The sequence below is a fragment of the Heptranchias perlo genome, chromosome 34 (assembly GCF_035084215.1).
Source record: "Heptranchias perlo isolate sHepPer1 chromosome 34, sHepPer1.hap1, whole genome shotgun sequence".
NCBI lineage: Eukaryota > Metazoa > Chordata > Chondrichthyes > Hexanchiformes > Hexanchidae > Heptranchias > Heptranchias perlo.
In genome coordinates this window covers 13,325,440-13,350,220 of record NC_090358.1, presented here as the reverse complement: position 1 = coordinate 13,350,220, position 24,781 = coordinate 13,325,440, and the positions used below count along the sequence as shown (strand labels likewise).

Here is a 24,781-nt window from a genome sequence, read left to right as displayed (position 1 = left end):
CATTGCATCCTGGGTATGTCGCGGCCCTGCTGTTTATCGTTAGTCTGGCCGGAGTGAAACAGGAGAAGAAAATGTACCTGTGACTTTTCTCCCAGATTGCTCAGATGAGTATTCAGGAGATTAATCCTTGATTCCCGGAGACTCCAGGACAATCTTGGAGGGTTGACAACCTTGTGTACAGGCCCAATGTCAAATGAGTTTGGGCCATCAACTCAGCATGAAAATGGCATGCCAATCTCTGATTAAAAAGCACAAATGTACCTCTCGGTGCAGAGTATAAACTGCAAGATAGGTGAATGAATTTTCTCACTAGATGGCATATGTGTACAGGAAATGGCAGTTGTGCACCATACAGTAATATGAAGCAGTTAGAAAGAACTTGCATTTATACAGCACCTAGTCACATCTCTCAGGAAGTCATAAAGTGCATCACTTTCTTTGAAGTGCAGTCACTGTTGTTATGTGAACACATTGGACAAACTGCACACTGGGTTAGTCCATATTAAATTATTTCTTCTGGAAAGAAGAAAATTCTTTCCTTGGAATCTAGTAGTATTGCCAAAATATGTTAATTATTTTGATAAACTGTTGATAATCAATTTATTAAGAGTAGCTAGAATTGGGCAATGTAGGAAATGGCTCCATAAAGTTTAAAGTTCAAAGGAGCAGAATTGTGTGAGATCCATCATTTGAAATGATCAAACAGAGAGGCGTGTGATGGTTGTAGAATATTCTCTTGCCACCCAGTTGGTGTCTGCAAGGACAATTATTTTTAGTTTTCAAAATGTTTCCATTTTTATCCTCCTCTGCTGAAGACCCTTGGGTTTGATTCCACAAGGGCCACTGTCCTTTCTCTGAAGTGGTCTTTCATCATGTATGCACAAGTAGCAAACGTTCGCAAGCCATTAAACCATGTGGGTGACTGAGCTCAATCTCCTGGAGCTTAATTGATTTCCTTCGAGGGGCTGAGATAAATTTTCCAGAGTTTCCCTTAATCAGCTTCAGGTTTTTTCCTCTTTTTTTTTTTGCCTCTCCCAGACGAGTGTGTGAGCACTTTGTTTGTTTTTAACCTTCAAGTTAGTTGGAAAAAAAAATATGTTGAAAATATTTGCTCAGGCTCCCCTGGTGGTTCACTGAGTTCATCCAGTGCATAGCAGCTGAGCTCTACAGACCAGGAAGGTCCCAGGTACAACCAATGGTCTGTGCTGAGTCAGCTGGGTTTCTGACAGAAGCACTCTGGTCTCAGCACCCTTGGGTTAAGGAGGGGAATATTTGTGAAGGTTCCAATCCTCATTGCTGTTCATGTGTCTGGATGTCATGTGAGGACAGGGTTTGCCTTGGTTGTGATGGCTCTCATCGTAAAACAGCCTGCTGACACTCACTGCCAAGGCTAACACATAAGAAAATGGCCACCAGGTTGCTTGGCGCATGTAGGATCCTTCCCCAGCACGCAGTCAATTTCAGGAGAGGAGGGGAGCAGGGAAAATCACTGAGCAACAAAATGTTTGCAGCAGGTTTAGTACTTCCTGCTGCAAAAACTTCCAGTGTCCAGCAGTGGGAATTTTGAGGCAAGTTACTGCATGAATGAGCCTGCCCACAAACTTCTAACGAGACACTGATATCACTTTAAGTTTGAACAGATTTTCTATTAACGTGAGCGAGGTATCGTCACATATGCCTGAAGTTGCCTTGGGAGTTCTACAACGGGAGATTGGCAGAACTCTCCAGGGAAACGACTTAAATGGCCGATTCGCTGGGCGTTCCGCCAAAGTTAGGGCCACAGACTTGGACCATCCTGCAAAAATTCATGGACATGATGTCCAGAAGGAGCTTATCGGGTGCACATCTTTGATACATTTGGTTTACTTCAGTATTGTTTTAAAAATAGTATCCTTTTGGGGAACTTGGTGGTACAGTGGGGTTAAACTCTGGCCTTTCACCTCAAGAAACTAAGTTCACATCCAGCCCAGACTAATTGATGCCTCTTGTATGTAAATGACCTTTTGGGTGGTCTCAATCCAATTTCTATTGGGTGTGGGTCTAAGAACTGTCTCTAAGAGTCTGTTATGGCACCTCTTGCCTCTGAGTTAGAAGGTTGTGGGTTCAAGTCCCACTCCAGGGATTTGAGCACAAAATCTAGGCTGATACTCCAATGCAGTACTGAGGGAGCGCTGCACTGTCGGAGGTCCCGTGTTTTGGATGAGACATTAAACCGAGGCCCAACCTGCCCCCTCAAATGGATGTAAAAGATCCCATGCTACTATTTCAAAGAAGAGCAGGGGAGTTCCCCCCAGTGTCTTGGACAATATTTATCCCTCAACCAACATCACTAAAACGGATGATCTTCTCATTATCTCTTTTCTGTCTGTGGGAGCTTGCTATGTGCATATTGGCTGCCATGTTTCCTACATTACAACACTGACTACAGTTCAAAAGTACTTCATTGGCTGTAAAGTGTTTTGGGACGTCCTGAGGTCATTAAAGGCGCTATATAAATGCAAGTCGATTTTTCTAATTTGGCACTAATTGGCAATCTTACTCAGAAAGGCCACAAGATGGCTGTTGTGGGAAATGGAAAAAATTATATTGTAGTAATGGGTGTTCTTTTGAGGTTGAGGCATGTTATTGGGGCAGAGTGGAGGTGCTTTATTCTGCACGTGGCTGTGCTGTGCCTGACCTGGGGATGCTCGCTGTTGACACGGAGTGCCTGCTTGAAATGAGAAGACTTTGTTCCTTAACACTAACAGCTGTCACCTTGATGACCATAAAAAGAAAGAAAATCCTTTTTGCCTTTTCTTCCCTTTATGCATCTCCATAGATTCTGACATCAAGTGGCGATGGAACCTGTGCACTCTGGGATGTGGAGAGTGGACAACTGCTTCAGAGCTTTCATGGGCATAGTGCTGATGTCCTTTGCCTTGACTTGGCACCATCTGAGACGGGCCATACATTTGTGTCGGGGGTGAGTGTTTTCTCTCTATGTCATGGGGACAAGTAGAAGGACACAATTTAGACCATTTAAGATGAAGGATTGAAGGTGTTTAAGGTGCAGTGTGTAGAACACATTGTGGAATGTTAACTTGGTGAGATTGTGTGTGTGTGGAACTGACATTCTGAATAATACTGAAGAGAAATCACTCGTTTTACTTGATCAAAGTGTTTGTGTCTTTATTCAGCAGCCATTTTCTTACTTTTGATCCTGACAACCTCCCAGCCAAAGGAGTAATCTCCCTCCGCTGGACACGGGTGTAATTACATTCTATACTTAAACACTTGGGGCTGGAATATCCTCCATGGGCGCAACCCGGAAGTTAGACCCGAAAATGCACCTATTCTGCCGATGCCAAGTTACACTCACATTTCCTACGAATCACATTAGAATGGGCTTAAATCACCATAAACAATTGAGGTCCAAGGGAAGCGCCAAACTCACACCATAGGCAGAATTTTAACTTTGAAAAACGGGGCTTGGGGGCGGGAGGGCATTGAAAATCTCATCAATTTCAGACCTGCCTCCAACCCGCCCATTTCCGGTTTTCACCGGGGCGGGACGAGGAGCGGGCAACTAACCTGCTCCCAGGAGGCGCGTTGGTCACTAAAGCCTTTCTAGGAGGCTGTGGGCTTCCATTTTCAAAGCTTTTTGGATTTCAACCCCTGGGGGCCAGGATTCCCGGGCCTTCTCCTTCACGCCACACGAAAGGAGGTGAGAAGGCCCGAAACTGCAGGCAAATCCTTTCTGGCACTGCTTGTGGGCCCGGAGGAGTAGGAGTGCTTCCCCCAGGCAAATCAAGCCTACCTCCAGCGACCCCCCCCCCCGACAATCGCAGACCCCCATGATGACGCCTGATTTTCTCCCCCCCCCCCCCCCCCCCCCCCGCCCCCCAATGATCGGGGACCCCCGCGATGACCCCCGATAACCCCTGCCCCCATGATTGACTCCCACCCATGCCCCCCTCCCCCCATCCATACATTGAAAGACTTACCTGAAAACTTACCTTTTCATGTCCTCTTCCTTGCTCTGTTTCTGTCCGACTGAGGCCAGCCGTCAATCAGGCTGGCCAATCAGACGGCAAATCCACACAAAAAAAAAAGATGTCCTTACATCAAAATTGTAAGGACATCCGGGAATTTCGTACTTCTGGGTTTCCCGTCTGCGAATCAACCCCCACCCCTCCATCCCCTTCCCGGCTCCGAGTTAAAACTAGCCCCCACATGTTTCTTCTTTAACCATGAAAATTAAAGTTTCAACTCATTTAACCATCATTCATGCACATCAGACACTCATGTTTAAGAACCTGCAATCAGGGAAGCTTTTCAATTTTTAACATGAATTATGCCATAAAAATGCACATAATGAAACAAAAAATACAGGTCTCGGAGGTTAATTTTTTTAAATGCTCCAAAAATTGTAATGAAACATCTGAAAAATGACTTTGTTTCCTGCTGCACCTGAAAATCTGGTCATAATTTGAAGAGAGCCTCTGAATTGCAGGAAACTTCAGTATTAACTTGGGAGCAGGGCCATTATTATGGGCGGAGGTGTGTTCAGACCGAGGGATCGATGGACGATTGTTAAATGATCAATTACACCCAACATTCTGCAATCCTTTAGACCGCGTATTTGATTGCATCTCGTGTATCTGGGCGCAAATACACAGGAAATTCCAGGCCTCAAACGGGAGAGGAGTTTCTCTGGTTACTATGTGTAGTGTAATTATAAATTATTCCACGCGGTTTTTATTTGCTTGGTGTTTCTTGAGAAATCATGAGCATCTTCACAATTTTGTGAGAAATACCAACCAGAGTGTACTTACGAGTACCTCACACAAAGCAACCAAAGCAATTCTTCCCTACTGAGGCAGTAGTTTTACTTTAATAACTAAACTTTACTCACCCAATTTTGGACTAAACGAAATCATATGTTCAGCACCATCTTAGCAAATGTTGCACCAGACATTCCGTGTAATGCAGCTTTCAGATTCCATCTAGGTTTGAAGTTAAATGCTATTTGCACTGTGCGGTCGTCAGCTTCACTGCATCCTCCTGCGTATAAATATAAAGGTCGGTTCTGCCCATCCAGCAGGAGGTGGCATTTGCAGGAAGCACAACGCAGGGAATGGCAGGCTCAAAATCTGTGATTTTCCAACCTCTCATTTCATTGTGTGGAAAATCGCAGGCTGTGCGACTGAGGTAGGAGGGCAACAAAATAGTGACTGTGACACCTTCCCTTTAACTATTAAAACTTACTGAACAAAAGCGAATTGGATATATACCTGAAAAGGTAACATTGTAGGGCTATGGGAAAAGAGCGGGGGAGTGGGACTAATTGCTTAGTCTTTCAAAGAGCCGGCCCAGGCCCGATGGGCCGAATGGCCTCCTGTGCTGTAAGATTCTATGATTCTAAATGTCCTTCTTTAATGAGTTGGCTTCAAGCTTAACCATTCAAATGGTTACAGTTAGACTACTGGATAGATTCCATCATTACATGAGCTGAAGGCATAAGTAACATTGATATTTAAAATTGATTTGTTCTTTATTTGTTTCCGCTTATTTCATCAGTTTAATTTGCTCTAGTGGAAACAGCAGCAAAAAAAAATGAGAAATCTTCTGGCGTGAATTCAATCTGCAACTGGCTTTAAATTATATTTTAGGGAGACAATTGATTCCATTCATAGACATACATCTGCTATACTGAGCATGTCTGGTGCAACATAGGGTGGCCAATGTGATTTGCTGTTGCTGGAATGTGAACTCTTTTGAAAAGCTTTGGTCATTGTTGTCTTTGTTCTCACTAAGAATTTGCACAAAAAAGAAATAATTGGATGGGTTTGACAAACCTTGTCGTTGAGTCCCGTTCTTTATATGTTGGCATCAAAAGTTGTCTTACGACCAGGGGCGGACTGGCTTCCCCGAAAGGGTTCAGGATTCTTTGGGATCCTTGTGGGATAATGCAGCCCCATGGACCAATTCAGGAGGGGAAATCTCCTGATTTCCCATTTGACCGGTCCAGCCTTGCCTACAACACTCTTTAGCATACAGCACCATTCAACTATGATCTCACTGACAGCTGCACTCACCAGATATTTTACGAGGGATATATTATCAGAAAGTCCTAAAGAATTCTAAGGGAATTTTTCCTTGTTTCAACAAGATTTTCAATATTTAAAATTCCAGTCAAGAATTTATTTTTTTGTTGGGTCAGATAGGTTTAAAAGCAATCAGACTTCCTCCAACTCTACTCCGCCTCAAATCGGTTAATGCAGGTACTTTCCATTTCTTCATGTGTCTGGGAAATTACTGGTCGACATCATGTGATACTAGCTGAAATGCAACACTGAGGAGCAATTTTGACGGTTTTAACTTTTGGAAGGACTTTATCTTTTAATGAGAATCGCTGCAGGAAGAGAATTAGATGCATTGAAATAAAAAATAGGAAATTTCCTTCAGTTCCAATTCTGTTTTGAAACAGAGGAACATTGTTTATTCAAATGGCAAAAAAAGGGGCCTAGATTTAAGATTAGTGCCAGAAGTGTAATGCGAGGGTTAGAAGGATTTATTTTATGCCAAGCATTATTAGAATGTGGGTTGCATTACCACAGTGAGAAAGACAGACTCTTGGGGAAGGATGTACCATCCGTGGTTAACTAAGGAAGTTAAAGATAGTATCAAATTGAAAGAAAAAGCAGACAATTCTGCGAAGATTCGTGGCAGGTCGGAAGATTGGACAGAATATGAAAAATAGCAAAGAATGACTGAAAGAATAATAAGGAGGGAGAAATCAGAGTACGAGAGAAAGCTAGCTAGAAATAAAAAAAAAAGATAATCAGAGTTTCTGCAGGTATTTAAAAAGGAAAAGAGTAAGTAAAGTGAGTGTTGGTCCTCTAGAGAGTGAGTCTGAGGAATTAATAATGGAGAATAAGGAAATGGCAGATGAATTGAACAGATATTTTGCGTCCGTCTTCACTGTAGAGGATACAAATAACATGCCAGAAATAATTGTGAATCAAGAGGGGAAAGGGAGGGAGGAACTTATAACATTTACAATCACCAGGGAAAGGGTTCTGAAAAAAATATTAGAACTAAAAGCTGACAAGTCCACAGGTCCTGACTGACTTCATCCTAGGGTCTTAAAAGAAGTGGCTGCAGAGATAGTAGAGGCATTGGTATTAATTTTCCAAAATTCCCTAGATTCTGGAAGGGTTTCATCAGATTGGAAAATAGCAAATGTAACTCTTCTGTTCAAGAAAGGAGGAAGATAGAAATCAGGAAACTACAGGCCAGTTAGCTTAACATCTGTCATAGGGAAAATGCTAGAATCTATTATGAAGGAGTTTATAGCACGGCACTTAGAAAATCTCAATGCAATCAAGCAGAGTCAACACGGCTTTGTGAAAGGGAAATCATGTTTGACTAATTTATTCGAGTTCTTTGAGGAAATAACAAGCAACGTGGATAAGGGAATCCTATGGATGTGGTGTACTTGGATTTCCAGAAGCTTTTGACAAGGTGCCACATCAGACCTCATTACAGCCCTGGTCCAAACATGGACAAAAAAGCTGAATTCCAGAGGTGAGGTGAGAGTGACTGCCCTTGACATCAAGGCAGCATTTGACCAAGTGTGGCACCAAGGAGCCCGAGTAAAATTGAAGTCAATGGGAATCAGGGGGAAAACTCTCCAGTGGCTGGAGTCATACCTAGCACAAAGGAAGATGGTAGTGGTTGTTGGAGGCCAATCATCTCAGCCCCAGGACATTGCTGCAGGAGTTCCTCAGGGCAGTGTCCTAGGCCCAACCATCTTCAGCTGCTTCATCAATGACCCTCCCTCCATCATAAGGTCAGAAAAGGGGATGTTCGCTGATGATTGCACAGTGTTCAGTTCCATTCACAACCCCTCAAATAATGAAGCAGTCCGAGCCCGCATGCAGCAAAACCTGGACAACATCCAGGCTTGGGCTCATAAGTGGCAAGTAACATTCGGGCCAGATAAGTGCCAGGCAATGACCATCTCCAATAAGGGAGGGTCTAACCACCTCCCCTTGACATTCAACGGCATTACCATCGCCGAATCCCCCACCATCAACATCCTGGGGGTCACCATTGACCAGAAACTTAACTGGACCAGCCATATAAATACTGTGGCTACGATAGCAGGTCAGAGGCTGGGAATTCTGCGGCGTGTGACTCACCTCCTGACTCCCCAAAGCCTTTCCACCATCTACAAGGCACAAGTCAGGAGTGTAATGGAATACTGTCCACTTGCTTGGATGAGTGCAGCTCCAACAACACTCAAGAAGCTCAACACCATCTAAGATAAAGCAGCCCGCTTGATTGGCACCCCATCCACCACCCTAAACATTCACTCCCTTCACCACCGGCGCACAGTGACTGCCGTGTGTACCATCCACAGGATGCACTGCAGCAACTCGCCAAGGCTTCTTCGACAGCACCTCCCAAACCCGTGACCTCTACCACCTAGAAGGACAAGAGCAGCAGGCACATGGGAACAACACCACCTGCACGTTCCCCTCCAAGTCACACACCATCCCGACTTGGAAATATGTTGCCATTCCTTCATCGTCGCTGGGAGAACCGTCGCCACACGGACTGCAGCGGTTTAAGAAGGCGGCTCACCACCACCTTCTCAAGGGCAATTAGGGATGGGCAATAAATGCCGGCCTCGCCAGCGATGCCCACATCCCATGAACGAATAAAAAAGAAAGGCTACTACACAAAATAAGAGCTCATGGTGTAGGGGATAACATATTAGCATGGATAAAGGATTGGTTAGCTAACAGGAAACAGAGAGTGGACATAAATGGGTCATTTTCAGGTTGGCAAGATTTAACGAGTGGAGTGCCACAGGGATCAGTGCTTGGGCCTCAACTATTTACAATCTATATCAATGACTTGGATGAAGGGACCGAATCTATGGTTGCTAAATTTGCTGATGACACAAAGGTAGGTAGGAAAGTAAGTTGTGAAGAGGACATAAGAAGTCTGCAAAGGGATATAGATAGGTTAAATGAGTGGGCAAAAATTTGGCAGATGGTGTATAATGTGGGAATATGTGAACTTGTCCACTTTGGCAGGAGGAATGGAAAAGCAGTATATTATTTAAATGGAGAGAGATTGCAGAACTCTGAGGTACAGAGGGATCTGGGTGTCCTCGTACATGAATCACAAAAAGATAGTATGGAGGTACAGCAAGTGATTAGGAAGGCAAATGGAATGTTGTCATTTATTGCAAGGGGAATGGAATATAAAAGTAGAGATGTTTTGCTATGGTTGTACAGGGTATTGGTGAGACCACATCTAGAATACTGTGTGCAGTTTTGGTCTCCTTATTTAAGAAAGGACCTAATTGCTTTGGAGGCGGTTCAGAGAAGGTTCACTCGACTGATTCCTGGGATGAGGGGGTTATCTTATGAGGAAAGGTTGGACAAGTTGGGCCTGTATACACTGGATTTTAGAAGAATGAGAGGTGATCTTATTGAAACATATAAGATCCTGAGGGGACCAGAAGGGGTAGATGCTGAGAGGATGTTTCCCCTTGTGGGAAAGACTGGAACTAGGGCCCACAATTTAAAAATAAGGGGTCTCCCATTTAAGATGGAGATGAGGAGAATTTTTTTTCTGAGTTTCATGAGTCTGTGGAACTCCATTCCCCAGAGAGCGGTGGCGGCAGGATCATTGAATATTTTTAAGGCTGAGTTAGATAGATTCCTGATTAACAAAGGAGTCAAAGGTTATAGTAGGTAGACGGGAAAGTAGGGTTGAGGTCACAATCAGATCAGCCATGATCTTATCAAATGGCAGAGCAGGCTCGAGGGGCCGAATGGCCTACTCCTGCTCTTAATTCGTAAGTTCGTAAGTGGCTATTGAAGCCAATTCAATCAGGGCATTTAAGAGGGATTGAGATAAACACTTGAAGGAAGAAAAATATTGAAGGGCACAGGAAAATAGGAATCGAGGAGATAGCTGCAGTGTAGACCTAGCATTAGCATAGGCTGGAAGGGCCCAATTGTGTTCTCCTGTGCTGTAAATGTTATGATTCTAAGATGGGGGACACCCTTGAAGACACAGTCCCATGACATCGTAAGGAGGAGGTTACTTCCCCCAAGTGATCTTTTTTCTAGGAACGTGCCCTAGTTTTGGCCACTCCAACAGTGTGTGGAGAACGCATACTGAAGAAGAACAATTCTCTGTAGCTACATTGTGAGTCTGGGAATCCCTTCTCATTCATGTTGAAGTTGGAGCTTACCTTCATAACGTCAATAGGGTGGAAATCTAACACAGCAGCAGGCCTTGAATCAGCTGGATTGATGCGTCAAATCTAGTACTTGTTTAGTTTACGGAAAGGATGAACGCTCATGAGTGCTCAAAACAACCTGGAGTCCTGACGGAAAATAAAAGATGTTCTGACGCTCAAATATTGCACTCCGATTTCTTTTGGAAAATAAAAAGCAAGTCAGACAGCGCACCTACCCTTCCAGAGCCAGCTCACCATCACATGCAGAATTTCCCTCGAGTTACTTTGGCTGTTGCCAGGAAGGATTACAATTAAAAGCTAAAGATTTTTTTAAAACACCAGGAAAAAATATATATTGCTCAATCGTGATACATATGTATATTGGGCACTATATTTTAAAACCATAACAAAACATGGAAGGAGATAAAAAGCTCTCAAGTTCGCTTCTTCCACCAGCCATTTTCTAACTCTACTGCCTCCCACTTTCAGTTATGGTTTCTTCTCCTTTTCTCGGCCCAGTGGCCAAGTTAGTCAGGTGGAAACCAGCTGAGAGAGAGGTGGCTTCACAGAAATGGGGATGGTTGGGTTAGTCATGAGGATTTTTACCAACCAGGTAAAGCTCCCTGCCATAAACTGATGATTTCACGAGTCAGCAAGAATATGATCCAATATAGCGTAAAATGAGGGATGCACGGGAGTTACTATTGTTTGTACAGATCTTTCCCTTTATAACGTTTCACATTACAGTCTATTCCTATTAATTCAGTTGTTTTTGCATAAAGAAATCAAATGATTCAATAATTTGAACTAAGCAACTTAATTATAATTGCACTTACCCTTTTTTCCAGAAAAGTTGAAATTATGGATAATTCCAATTAAGTGACATTGAGTTAGCAGGAGTGGACTGTATGTGGCCATTCAGATTATTGTTTGCCTCCTTTAATTTATGCATGTATTGGACTTGGTTAATAGTCATTAAGTCAATTCAGTTCAGTTCAGTTCATTTCAATTTCTTGTCTTATTTATTCGTGTTCCTATTTATTTTCAGGGCTGTGATAAGAAAGCAATGGTTTGGGATATGCGATCTGGTCAGTGTATCCAGTCCTTTGAGACTCATGAGTCGGATATAAATAGTGTTAGGTTAGTAGGTTTAATGATTTATTCTGTAAAAGTCTTCTTTCAGGCCTGCATCAGCTGTTTTTGAACAAACTTTCACAAATGTTTAACAAACTATATCATTTCAGGCCTGAGGAAACCTCAGTGTGTATCATGTAAAATAATTATTGTGCACTGCTTATAATTATACCTTTAAAATTGAAGCAATAGTTTTGGGTGGGGTTGGGAGTGTATATATTATGCTCCACAAGGTACCTCAATTGTGTGGGACAGGCTGGATGGACCAGAGGGCCCTTTCCTGTCTGTTATTATTCATATGTTTGTATAGTTGCATAGATATAATATAGAAAAATTTGAGTTACATTATTATGCTGGTCTGTCACAAACATGATACTGAAGTACACTCTCTCACAACAGGTATTTCCCCAGTGGTGATGCTTTTGCCTCTGGTTCAGATGATGCCACAGTAAGTCGAATTTAATCACAGGTTGTACATTGTTTCCTTTGTGTATTATACAGAAGGGGTGTTTTTTTTTGAGAAAAGGTCTTGACAGACATGACGGTTGAAGATATGATCAATAAGCTGACCGTGTTGTCATTTTCTGTGATTCCTTCAGATAAACTTCAATAACTTTTAGATACCGTATAACGCTTATGTTTTGTGTTATTTTTCCTCTATCGAACACAAATGATAACAAGTGGGTAGTTCTAACTTGATATTGAAGTTACCTTCTGTTCTTGGGCAGTCTTCCATTTCAGTGAATTTAAATAAATCTTTTTGAGGCAGCTGTTTTAAAATAATAATCAGGAGGAGCTTTGTGGTTCCCTGGGAAAAACTGTTATTCCCACACCTAAAGAGTTGCCTTGAAAGCTTCCATTCTGAAAGCTACACATCTTATGTTGAGATGGGATAGCTCACTTGGTTGCATAGCAGGCTTGAGCTTTTGGGTTTGAATCAAGGCAGTGTTTGCTTAGCCTTTCATCTTTTTGAGGTAGAAAATGTGCTAAGATACGGGGTATGCCATTTAGAACCGAGGTGAGGGGAAATTTCTTCACTCAGAGGGTGGTGAACCTGTGGAATTCTCTACCACAGAAGGCATTGGAGGCCAAGTCATTAGATGTACTCAAGAAGGAGATAGATATATTTCTTAATGCTAAAGGGATATGGGGAAAAAGCAGGAACAGGGTACTGAGTTAGACGATCAGCTAAGATCATTTTGAATGGCGGAGCAGGCCCAAAGGGCTGAATGGCCTACTCTTGCTCATGTTTTCTATGTTTCTAAGATAGGAAATGCTGCTTGCCATGTTGTTGTGGTATCTGTTCAACAATGGGATTGGAGATTAGCAGTGCCCTCAATAGGCATATCACTCCTAACGGAGACCTGCCTCAGTGAGTAATCTCTCTCACCCTCCATTCCTGACCGAGTTTGACCAACATGTTGTATTATTTAACCTAACAACTCACTGGCAAAGACCCACCATGTTCTGAAAGGTGTAGAGATGGGAACATTTCTCTCATACCTTTCCAGGAGTTCAGTCTCCAGGGATCTGGATGGCTTCATTGGGTGAAGGTCAGAGGTGCTGCAGAAATAGACATTACCAATGACTGAGTCATCAAAGTTGAATAATTATGCTGTGCTTTTAATTCTTTAGTTGGAATTTTACAGATCTGTGTGGGTTTATTTTAACATTACACATAGTTTCAAAAGTTCCCTATTATTCCATGGGTTAATCCCCAACATGAAAACAAAAACCACAGAATTCATTGCTATAAGCCTTTAATTTTGTTGAGAAAAACATTAAAATGTACATAATCTTTTTATATGTTTCCTTGTCATTTTGATGGTTCTGATTGAATCCATCCAGGATGGTAATAAGTGACGTACAAACATGGAAAACAGAGTAGTGAAAGAATAAAAATAAATTAGAAAAGAATAATCTGTACTCTCCAATCTCATATCCTGACGTTCGTGCATACAGGACACTACCTATGAACTGCAATTATTCTATAATCCAAACCTTTAGATCTCTTTAACCAACAAGAGCCTTCCTTGCCAGGGCTGGAATCCATCAGCTCTTGGTCTTGAAAATATTTGGGGAAAGCTAGCCAATGTTTTTTTCCAGACCTAACCAAGCACTCATTAGCTCTGAGGATCATTTGTTCCATCAATGATTGATATATCCACTGGGTGGGTGGGCTGGCAGTCACTCAGTGTCTGTGAAACATTGCCAACAACAACAGCTTGCATTTATATAGTGCCTTTTGGCATAATGTTCCAAGGCATTTTATATGGGGAGGGGGGGAGAAAACAATGATGAGAGTAATAAGGAACAGGTGCTGAGCCAAGGTGGGAGGGTTATGAGTGGTGACTGAAAGCTCAGTCAGAAAGATGGGGTTTTTGAGAGTTTTTAAAGAAGAAAAGAATGGAGAGGAGGAGGAAGTGGCAGAGAGTGAGGCAGCGGCAGCTGAAGTTTTTGCTGCCAATAGTGGGACTGGGGAATCCACAGAAGGCCAGAGTCAGAGGATCGGAGGTCACAGGAGGTAATATAAGGCTGAAGGTGGATGTAGAGTTAGGATGGGGTGAGGCCGCGTAGGGACTTGAAGGTGAGGATGAGATTTTTAAATTCAGTGCATTTAGGGAGGGACAGGGATGCAGTGCAGAGCTACGAGGATGGGGGCGATGCTTACTAGCAGCAGAAAAGCTAGATGGTATTGAGACCTGTTCGGGGTGGGGGAAAGAGAGAGTGATAAAATCTTCGGTGAACCAAAATGATCTGTCTGTTGAGAGGGGACTGTTTTGAACTGAAAATGGGAAACCCTTTTAAGGTACCCTTTCAGCCTTGACCAATTTGACATTGTGTCAGGATTCCAATAGTACCCAAAAGTATACCTGAAACTCTAATAATTAGAGGGTTAAATAAGACTGTTGTTTTTTTTTCAGTGTCGTCTGTATGATCTCCGTGCAGACAGAGAAGTAGCTATTTATTCGAAGGACAGTATCATCTTTGGAGCTTCCAGTGTGGACTTCTCCCTCAGTGGTGAGTCTGTCAGTACAACTGCTTAACCTGCCGATTCTAGGGAATCAGATTTGCATTCCATATACTGAAAAAAAATGACATCAATCTAAACTTCTTCTCGTATTCCAATCCTTTGCACTGTACATTCACTTCTTATCCAGTTGAATACCAGGAAAGGTTTGTGATTTATGGCCATTTCGCAGTAGCAACTAGTCATCAGATGGTCTGTAGTTGCTCTTGCATACCTGACTCGTGAGTCTAATACCTGTACAGTACTTTCAGTTTTGAGACACAAGAATAAAATACATAATGGGTGATTGGCAGGCATATGGAGAAAGAAAATCATGTAAATAAAATTCCAAGCTATTGATGCCATATAGTCTGTAGTTTCCAAGGTTTTTGAAGATTGAGTTCATGCATCCTGAGGTAATTTGGCAGGGTAGCCTTTTAAAGTTAACAGTATGTTTATAATTGTTCGCTATCTAAGGTGATTGTTGAATAACCAGTATATTAAGACCAAATTGGCAAAGATTAGGGGGCAAATGTACCTCTTTAGTGCTTGGGCGTAAAGCACCGTGTGAGTGGAGCGCATGGGAAAAAATAGGACTTTCAGAAAGGACTGGTCTTTTAGATGGCTGAGGAGAAGGCACTGGCTCCAGTGGATCCAGAGCTACATCTGGATGACATGAACTCAGAGGACAGATCACCTCGAAAGTCTTTCCTCTCTCCAACCCGGCCTACCTTTGACACCACTTGCAATGAATGCACCCTTACCTGGTTGCCTGTAACCTCCATGAATAACAAAGTGACATGTCAGCGCACAGTCTCTTTTAACACAATAGTTGCAAAGTGCAAACTATCACCCTACTCTTTCCCAACACCCTGTTTCCTCTGAGTGCCTACTTGTGCCTTTCTATCACTTCTGAGTGCTGCCTGGATCGCAGGAGGTGATTGTCTCCTCGTGCTGTACAGAGGGTCATGGGACTAAGGCGGCCCTTGTCTCTTGGCAGCTGGCACTTACCATGAAGCTGCTGCTGGAGAGTGCTTCTGGGTAGCTTGGTCTCACCTCCCACGTTCCATTGGTGTGGTGCCCTGAGAGGGAAAGCTGGAGGCTTGGTGTGTGCTGCTGTCCTGAGAGAAGTCAGTGTCAGGTAGGTGGACTCCAGCTGTTTCCATTCTACTGGCCCTAAGATCTGTGGCCCCAATGATCAGTGGCTGACTGGTCTAATGGCAGCTAGAAGATCCTGAAAGCCCTGAGACACAGCGGCCGCCACACTCCGGAAGCCGTGATTCATGCTGCGCTCCATTCTGTCCCTTATTGCCTCCAGAGCTGCAGTCTGTATTTCCATGGAGGTGGAGGTACCAAGGCCCCTGGCTGCTGCTTAAATGGGGATCTACTGCAGACTTCCATGAAGCTGCCACTGGCTCCAAGGGAGAGAAAGTTTCTGTGATGTTGTCACAAAGGACAGCTGTAGACTGTCAGTTGCCACACATCCTCGGAGACTGACATCAGAGCCTGCACGTAGGTGCAGTGTTCCTCGAATTGCCTTCTTTTCAGGCGAGCACCCATGGGTTCTGGGTCCCATGACTCCAAAGCCATTGGCAGTTTTTGCACGCTCCGCTGGGAAAGTGGCACATCCTTATCCAACTCTCCACTCCACTGGTTTCCTCATGCTCAATGAATCACTCAGTGCCACACCCTCACTACAACTATCTCATTCTCCTGGGTGAAAGAACCTAAGCTGGTGCCTGGGGATGAGGAAGCAAGTGCTGCAGGTGAGGAGTTGGCAGGGAAAGGGACAGAGGAGGATGGGGTCGGGTGTAGCAGCAGCACGAGGGAGAAATATTTTCCCCATCTGCTCCTTCTCCTCTTCCTCATCATCATCAATTTCCTCCCTCTTCCACCTCCCCCCACCGCCCCCCCCCCCACCTTGCTGTGGTGGATCTGCAGGAAAGGAGGGTAGAAATTAAGAATGGGTCAGCATTATCCCCTTTGCATTTAGGAGACAGAGAAAAGGACTGAAAGGTTCTGTCTGCTTGGTGCTTCATAGCAATGCTAGGGTGACAGTGTGGGTTCTCAGTCACTAACCTGGCAGAAGCAAAATGCCATCTCCAATGACAAGAGCTGAACAAGTAACCACTAGCTCCATGGCCTTCTCCTCGAAGGGGGCGAGGGGTTTAAAGGTGGGGATTCCCCTTGTGTGCTAATTTGTCCGGCAAGAAGATAGAGTAAATGAGGGTAAGGTTACCAGTTGAAGAATGTGCGCCAAGTGGCATGGAAGAGGTGAAGTAAGAGATGTGGAGGTATGAGACTCATAAAGTGGAGGAAGCAGGTTTCTGGTTGTGAATGCCAGTTATTGGTGTTAGGCACGATACTGAGTTTGAGCTGCCCCTAACCAGAGTGCACCGTGAAGGATTAGTTGTGCAAGTGTTGCTTTAAGAGGGTGAAAAGTGTGCTGGTGCCCAGAGTGGGCAAGGAAGAAAAGGAGAAAGTACCCACCTTGTTACCTTGCCAGCCCTGTCGAGGTTGTTGAGCTTTTTCTGGCACTAGTTTGCAGTCCTGGGGCTGCGGGAGTTGGCACTCGGTGCCAGTGCCACCTCCCTCCAGATAGCACAAGATACATTCCTGTCAAGCTTGATGGCACGCACGCCTAAGAGTCTGTGCCTCTTGCCTTCAGTCTCTTCCAGGAGGTCGGTATCAGTAAAGTTTTGTGTTCTTCTCCTGGATGAGGCCCTGCCCTGCTGCCATCTGGGCACAGATGGTGCTCATTATTCTGTACAAGTATAATAATATTGCTGTGACATGCAGTGAAGTTATTTGAGAGTGAAACGAAAGAGCCAAGCACTGTTCCTCTCTTAACTGTTTGTCCCCCAGTCTGCTGCTGAAAAGTACAGGCTGAACTGTCTTTTTCAAGGCTACACAGGAACTTCCATGTAGTTCAGCTGCTTACACCCATTACAGGAACAGGAGTAGACCATTCAGCCCCTTGAGCCTGTTCCGCCATTCAATTAGATCATGGCTGATCTGTATCTTAAATCCATCTACCTGCCTTGGTTCCATAACTCATAATATCCTTGCCTAACAAAAATCCATCAATCGCAGTTTTGAAATTTCAATTGACCCCCAGCCTCAACAGCTTTTTAAAGGAGAAGGTTCCAATTTTCCACTATCCTTTGTGTGAAGAAGCGCTTCCTGACATCACCCCTGAACTGCCTAACTTTAATTTTAAGATTATTCCCCCTTGTTCTGGAATCCCCCACCAAAGGAAAGAGTTTCTCTCTATCTACCCTATCAACTCCTTTAATCATCTTAAATGCCCGGGTTTTACGCCAGTGACTGCACTAACGAGAATGCAAATGAACTGACCCAGGAAACTCATGTGTAACTCCCTCTGCAAGCACAAATTTTTTTAAAGGTGCAATAGCAGCATAACTCACTTTGAGGAAATTATAGATCAAACTGTCCACAGAAAAGTACCAGCAAAACGTTAGTGATTGTAATTTATAATGTAAGACGATCCCTTACGTTCGACTGTCGTGTTGTGCAGGATTCTAGCTATGTGGAAGTGCTTTGATACTATAAAACAAATGTGTTGGGCACAGCCCCCGGTACTATTATGAAAAATAACTTACTGTCAAAAGACATCATAAAATATATCTGCTGACCAATCCAACTAAAAATATTGTTGGAAGTTCTCAGGAATTGCAAAGGTATGGGGAGTTTCCAAGCAAAATATTTTTGTTCAGTATAACTGTGGCTCAGAACAAAAACATGTTGATGACATTGGTGAAAAGGAAATGTCACTTATTCGACAAAAGATGTAACTCCAGCTAAACAGTTCATTGTGGTGCTCGGTTCAACAAAATCTGCGATGAAGTGCAGAAGGTGTGTTCAATCCCATCTTTCCTGTATTAAATAGAGTTGAATAATTGAATGAAAAGCTATTGATAATTATACACTTGGCTTATGATCCCAAAAAGAAACTGCAAGTGGCCAGCTCAGAGCAGGACTGCTGTGTTGATTTAGGGGAGCCTGAGTTTGAGTGGCAGCCTTGAATGACATATAATGCCCTATTTTTTTCTATGGGTGACTGCTGAGCACCCATTCGGTGCAGCCCCCCCGAGGTGCACTGTTCCTGTCCGGGGATGGGAGCATGCAATATTCCTGCCCCAAGCCATTTGCCTGGGTGCCCTCCTGATGTAACCCCCTGGCTGGGCCTTGTAGTAGTGAAAAAGCCTTTAGATCGTCGCTGGGGAGGGGGGCCTTCAACATTCAAAAGAACACTAAGGAAAATCTATCTTTTAAGCTATTCCCGGTGAGTTTGTTTCACCAGCTCTTCAGTAGGATAGAGTGTTTCATGACAGAATGCCCCATCTTTGGGAAGACACTTATGGCCATTCTGCCTCCTTTCTGCTGGTATGGAGTTGCAGCTATGAGATCCACAGCTCAGAATCTTGTTTCCCCCCCTCCACCCCTCCCTCCTCCATCCCCCGCCCACTGAGGAACGAAGGCAACAGAAACTGCTATAAGGGTAAAATCGAACAATAAAACAATACACTTGAACTATTCTGCAGGTCGCCTCTTGTTCGCTGGTTACAACGATTACACCATCAATGTGTGGGATGTATTGAAGGGAACGCGAGTGTCAATCCTGTTTGGACATGAGAACCGAGTCAGCACTTTGCGAGTTTCCCCTGATGGCACTGCTTTCTCCTCAGGATCATGGGATCATACCCTGAGGGTTAGTGTTTTTTTAAAATTATTTTATTGTATAATGTCTTTTATTATTTTAAATGAATTATTTTTTATTGGAGGAACAGGCTCGGGCGCTGAATGGCCTACACCTGTATTTAATCATTTGTGCTCGCAGTTACTTAACTTCAGCACTGATGGTACTGAATGGGAGCATTTTTCTACTTTTCACTTAAAGTTTCCGTCTCCTTCCCCTTCCTCAAATACTCCATTTATATCAAAACACAGCCTCCAGAGACAGCCCACACTATAAAATGAGGAACTGTGTGTGCCTCCCAAGGCACTGAGAGATAGTTGGGAGATAGTTTCTCTATTTGCTACCAAGTCAACTTATTCCCAGCAGCGGATAGAAGTGGTTGCTAATGTCACTACTTGCCATCGAGTCAGCCATTTTATTCTGGCTCTGCTTTGGCTGAGCTCTCAACCCACCCATACAGGCTGTAGATGCAATTTTCACATTGTTGGCTTGTACAGATCTTTGCACAACACTGATAAAAGGTCTGTGATCAGACGGATACAATTCCAGATAAACTCGGTAGTTTGCTGCACAGACTCTGTGTGCACAATTGCTTCAAGGTTGTGTTCTCGACTTTTGAACAACTGTGATCTTTGCGTGCACAGTTATTCCCATGTTACCAAATCTCCGCCACAGTATCAACAGGGCAGATTATGCCTAATGGGAACTGGATAGTGAACTGCCTTTTGGGAGAGTTTGTTATATAAATGGGGTAAAACTGACCATATACTTTAATCATAACCTGCTCCCTTTCTCTACCAACGTTCCCATCCTTGTATCACTGAGTTGAAAATATATGTTGATGGCCGTTCTTATCGATTGAGGAGGGCAGTTTTGTTGGTTTGTATCTTCTAAAAATTTAATCCTTAAACTGCTGAGTAAGTCCAGAATAATTCCAGGCTCCCTGGCCTGGCCTTTTTATTTAAAGAAAGGTTTTTTTGATTTGCACACTGTGATGCTGAAATGAACACTAATATTACAATAATAAAGGCACTGAACTGTCAGGAATGAGTTTATTGCCAGAATATTAACCATTCCATTCCATACATCAGAAGGATAAGTGCATGTTTACATTGGTGAATTTGCCTGAGTGGATGCTCCCCCACGTAAGTTGCATTTTACTTTATTATATACCGACCAAAGCCAACCGAAAGGCAAAAGGCAGCATTGAAGTACGTAGGGCAGGCCTGGGAAGGAAGGAAGGAAGAAAGGAGGGAATGGAGACATGCTGGAGCACACGTGATCGGCCGGGGAGAATGTGGAGTACGGGCCACAGCCAGAAGTAGGACAGGGACTCACGAGGGGGCGTGGGGGGGTCTGAATGGGAGCAGCGACTGGCAGAGTGGGTAAAAAGACAGAGGTGGAGTATTAATGTGGGGGCAATGATAAGAAAACTATCGTGGCACCAAAAATAATTTGGATTCTGTGTTTCTAACAATATGATTGGTTTGTGGTGACACCTGGTTAGCATGGACCAATGTTGCTATCTGATTGGTCTGTAGTGCAATATGATTAGCATGAACCAATTAGTAACAGCAAAGGCTCACCACAATATTATGCTTTTTCAATATTACAGGCACAAAGCTTAATTGTAGTTTTGCCTTTTGTATGCTACTGCTAATAAAATGTTGCTGAAATGTGCTGCAAGTTATCTCTCAATTAGCCTACAGTCATGAAGGTACAGTGTGAATGTCATCACACTTTGATGGCATAGAACAGACTGGCAGTTGTCCTTTTTTGGCATGAAAATTTGAATAAACCCAGCTGTTAATATATATCTTTTCAATACTCTGGAGAAGGCAGTAATCACATTTCAGTTGACTGCCAGTAAATGCTCAAGCTTTTCTCATGTAGTTTGTGAAGTCACCTGAGCACTTCTATTAGATTACTGCCTTGTAATCACTTCCAGGTATCCATTACTTTATACAGAATAGAGCATCTATCTTGACTGCTATAGTTGTAATATAGAGTCACTGTACACCCAATGGAGGAAGATATCCTGTGTGCTAGACTATTGAACTTATAAGCCTCTTCTTTGTAATCAGCTTTATGATTTTGCTGGAGTAAGCACACTGAGGAAATCTCCCCCATGAATTCCAAATATTTTAAAATGCATGAATGATCCAAAATGACTTCTCTTAGCGCTCTGAAATTGTTGGCAGCACAAACCAATAAAACTGAATTTGTATTTATTATTCTGTTTTGCAGATTTGGGCGTAAAGTTTCTTGGAAATGATCCTGCAATTCTGAATGAAGATTCCGTTCTGGGATTTCTTGGCATTTGCAGTATGGTGGCTCAGCTCCTAGATTATGTGTCTGTTTTAGGAAATGTGCAAATATTGTGGGATTGTGACATTTAACCGAGTCTGTAGTGACTATATAATTATTTAAGAATCCTAGGAGGAAATTAGGTAATCTTGATATTGGTATCATAATTCAGTTGAACTTGTAGCAAACAAAATATTTAGAAGTAGTTGCCGCCTTTTCCAAAATGCCGATCAATAATACATTTCCTCACTTTTTAATAATGTTCCCTATTGTAAATTTTATGATATCCACATTTACATTAAAACACAATTCTCATGTTTCCATGTCTTTGAGTCCCCATTCTGTTTGAGAAAAATGAGGCTTAAGGAAAATCCCCAACTCAGAATTATCAACTGTGTTTGTTTGTAATGCTTTCTTGAGTCAAAGTGACAGCTACAATGGTACAGACTTTCTGAAAGATTGTTACAAGGCATTGTTTATGTTCTATGATAAAAATAACTACAAGTGAAACTCTATGGTTTGATGGTGAATGGACTACATAATGTAAAGCGTAGAGAATCTATTTAAACTAGTCCTTTCCAAAATATATATATATATTATGCAATTTGAATTGCGCTGAATAGTTACACCACTTATGGGTGGCAAAGTTCTCTTTTGTTTAAAGCTCAGCATATCCATTTGTCAGTATACTTTTTGTTTTTGATACACAGAATTGTAAAATAATGTTTAACAGCAGATGACAAATCTGGGGTAGGTCTGTAGACAATGACTGTTTAAGAACTTCACATATTGCAGCAGGAGAAAATCTAATCAAAGTTGTTGTTTAAAGTGGTAAGTTGTAAACTTCAATTGATGTAAAATCCAATGCAGTAGATTTAAATGCACTGTGATCTTTTAAAGATTTTAATTCACTTGGTAAGAAGTGCAATATTATATTACAACATTACTGGGATCTAGGCAAAAAAGTAAGGCCTTCTGACTCTTTAGGGTCCTTGTAAAGCACCTATTTTCTGTAGGGTCAATTGTATGATTTTGGATTTGTTTCTGTAATTGTTTCATGTATACTTCAACAGTTCTTTTGGTGAACACTTGTGTAAATCTTTTGAAATGTACCAAAAATTAATAAATGGCACATATAATATTTTAAACAGTGGCAGTTGTTTTGACTTTTACAGCTTAGTTTCCAATTGGTTATGCTACATTATATTGATGGGAAAGTGGGGAACAGGGTGATTGTGCAGATTTATGAATGGGTACAGATTCCACTGTGTGTGATTTTTAACCTTTTTAAAATAGCGAGGAATTTCACTTAGGATAATTGGTCACAGCACAGAAGGAGGCCATTCGACCAGTCGAGCCCGTGCCGGCTCTCTGCAAGAGCAATCCAGCTACTCCCACTCCCCCGCCATTTCCCTGTAGCCCTGCAAATTTTTCCCCTTCAAGTAATTATCCAATTCCCTTTTGAAAGCCACGATTGAATCTGCCTCCTCCACCCCCTCAGGCAGTGCATTCCAGATCATAACCACTCGCTGTGTAACAAAGTTTTTCCTCATGTCACCTTTGGCTCTTTTGTCAAATCACCTTAAATCGATGTCCTCTGGTTCTTGACCCTTCCGCCAATGGGAACAGTTTCTCTCTCTCTACTCTGCCTAGACCCCTCATGATTTTGAACACCTCTATCAAATCTCCTCTCAACCTTCTCTGCTCGAAGGAGAACAATCCCAGCTCCTCCAGTCTATCCACGTAACTGAACTCCTTCATCCCAGAGTTGGAGACAATACTCCAGTTGTGGCCGAACTAATGTTTTATAAAGGTTCATCATAACTTCCTTACTTTTGTATCCTGTGCCTCTAATTATAAAGCCCAGGATCCTGTATGCTTTTTTTTACCGCTTCCTCAACCTGCCCTGCCACTTTCAATGATTTGTGCGCATATACCCCCAGGTCTCTCTGTTCCTGCACCCACCTTATAATAGTTTATATTGCCTCTCCTCGTTCTTCCTACCAAAAATGTATCACTTCGAACTTCTCTGCGTTAAATTTCATCTGCCATGTGTCCGCCCATTCTACCATCCTGACTGTATCTCTACTGATGTTAATCCCTCTCCCTCACACTGTCACTCAGTAACCTCTCTCCCCCAGCGCCCTGTGTTACTGACTGTATCTCTACTGATGTTAATCCCTCTCCCTCACACTGTCACTCAGTGACCCCTCTCCCCCCATCGCCCTGTGTTACTGACTGTATCTCTACTGATGTTAATCCCTCTCCCTCACACTGTCACTCAGTGACCCCTCTCCCCCAGCGCCCTGTGTTACTGACTGTATCTCTACTGATGTTAATCCCTCTCCCTCACACTGTCACTCAGTGACCCCTCCCCCCCATCGCCCTGTGTTATTGACTGTATCTCTACTGATGTTAATCCCTCTCCCTCACACTGTCACTCAGTAACCCCTCTCCCCCAGCGCCCTGTGTTACTGACTGTATCTCTATTACTGTCCTCCTCACTGTTTACTACACTTCCAAGTTGTGTCATCTGCATTGAACCCATTAATTAATTCATTTGGAAAGAGCTCACAGAGGAATGAATTTCTGTCCCTCAGTGCGTTTTTTTTTTATTCGTTCATGGGATGTGGGCATCGCTGGAAAGGCAAGCTTTTATTGCCCATCCCTAATTGTCCTTGAGAAGGTGGTGGTGAGCCGCCTTCTTGAACCGCTGCAGTCTGTGTGAAGGTTGTCCCACAGTGCTGTTAGGAAGGGAGTTCCAGGATTTTGACCCAGCGACGATGAAGGAACGGCGATATATTTCCAAGTCGGGATGGTGTGTGACTTGGAGGGGAACGTGCAGGTGGTGTTGTTCCCATATGCCTGCTGCCCTTGTCCTTCTAGGTGGTAGAGGTCGGGGGTTTGGGAGGTACTGTCGAAGAAGCCTTGGCGAGTTGTTGCTGTGCATCCTGAGGATGGTACACACTGCAGCCACTGTGCACCAGTGGTGAAGGGAGTGAATGTTTAGGGTGGTGGATGCGGTGCCAATCAAGCGGGCTGCTTTGTCCTGGGTGGTGTCGAGCTTCTTGAGTGTTGTTGGAACTGCACTCATCCAGGCAAGTGGCGAGTATTCCATCACACTCGTGACTTGTGCCTTGTGGAAAGCCTTTGGGAAGTCAGGAGGTGAGTTACTGACTACAGAATACCCAGCCTCTGACCTACTCTTGTAGCCACAGTATTTATATGGCTGGTCCAGTAAGGTTTCTGTCCAATGGTGAGCCCCAGGATGTTGATGGTGGGGGATTCGGTGATGGTAATGCCGTTGAATGTCAAGGGGAAGTGGTTAGACTCTCTCTTGTTGGAGATGGTCATTGCCTGG

At 43.3% G+C, this 24,781-nt stretch overlaps 1 protein-coding gene across 2 annotated transcripts in view; it reads left to right on the top strand.

Annotated features, from left to right (window-relative positions):
• Positions 1-24,781, top strand: part of LOC137301809 (guanine nucleotide-binding protein subunit beta-5) — a 70,850-nt gene that overhangs the window by 32,040 nt on the left and 14,029 nt on the right. The window contains exons 8-13 of one of the 2 annotated variants that reach the window (XM_067971451.1): positions 2,819-2,962; positions 11,298-11,389; positions 11,783-11,831; positions 14,308-14,404; positions 18,959-19,125; positions 21,361-22,568. In XM_067971451.1, coding sequence (XP_067827552.1) covers positions 2,819-2,962; positions 11,298-11,389; positions 11,783-11,831; positions 14,308-14,404; positions 18,959-19,125; positions 21,361-21,372 — 561 coding nt within the window. In that variant the 3' untranslated portion in view covers positions 21,373-22,568. Of the gene's footprint in view, positions 1-2,818; positions 2,963-11,297; positions 11,390-11,782; positions 11,832-14,307; positions 14,405-18,958; positions 19,126-21,360; positions 22,569-24,781 lie in introns of those variants that run through there. The other variant, XM_067971452.1, reaches the window with a different exon arrangement.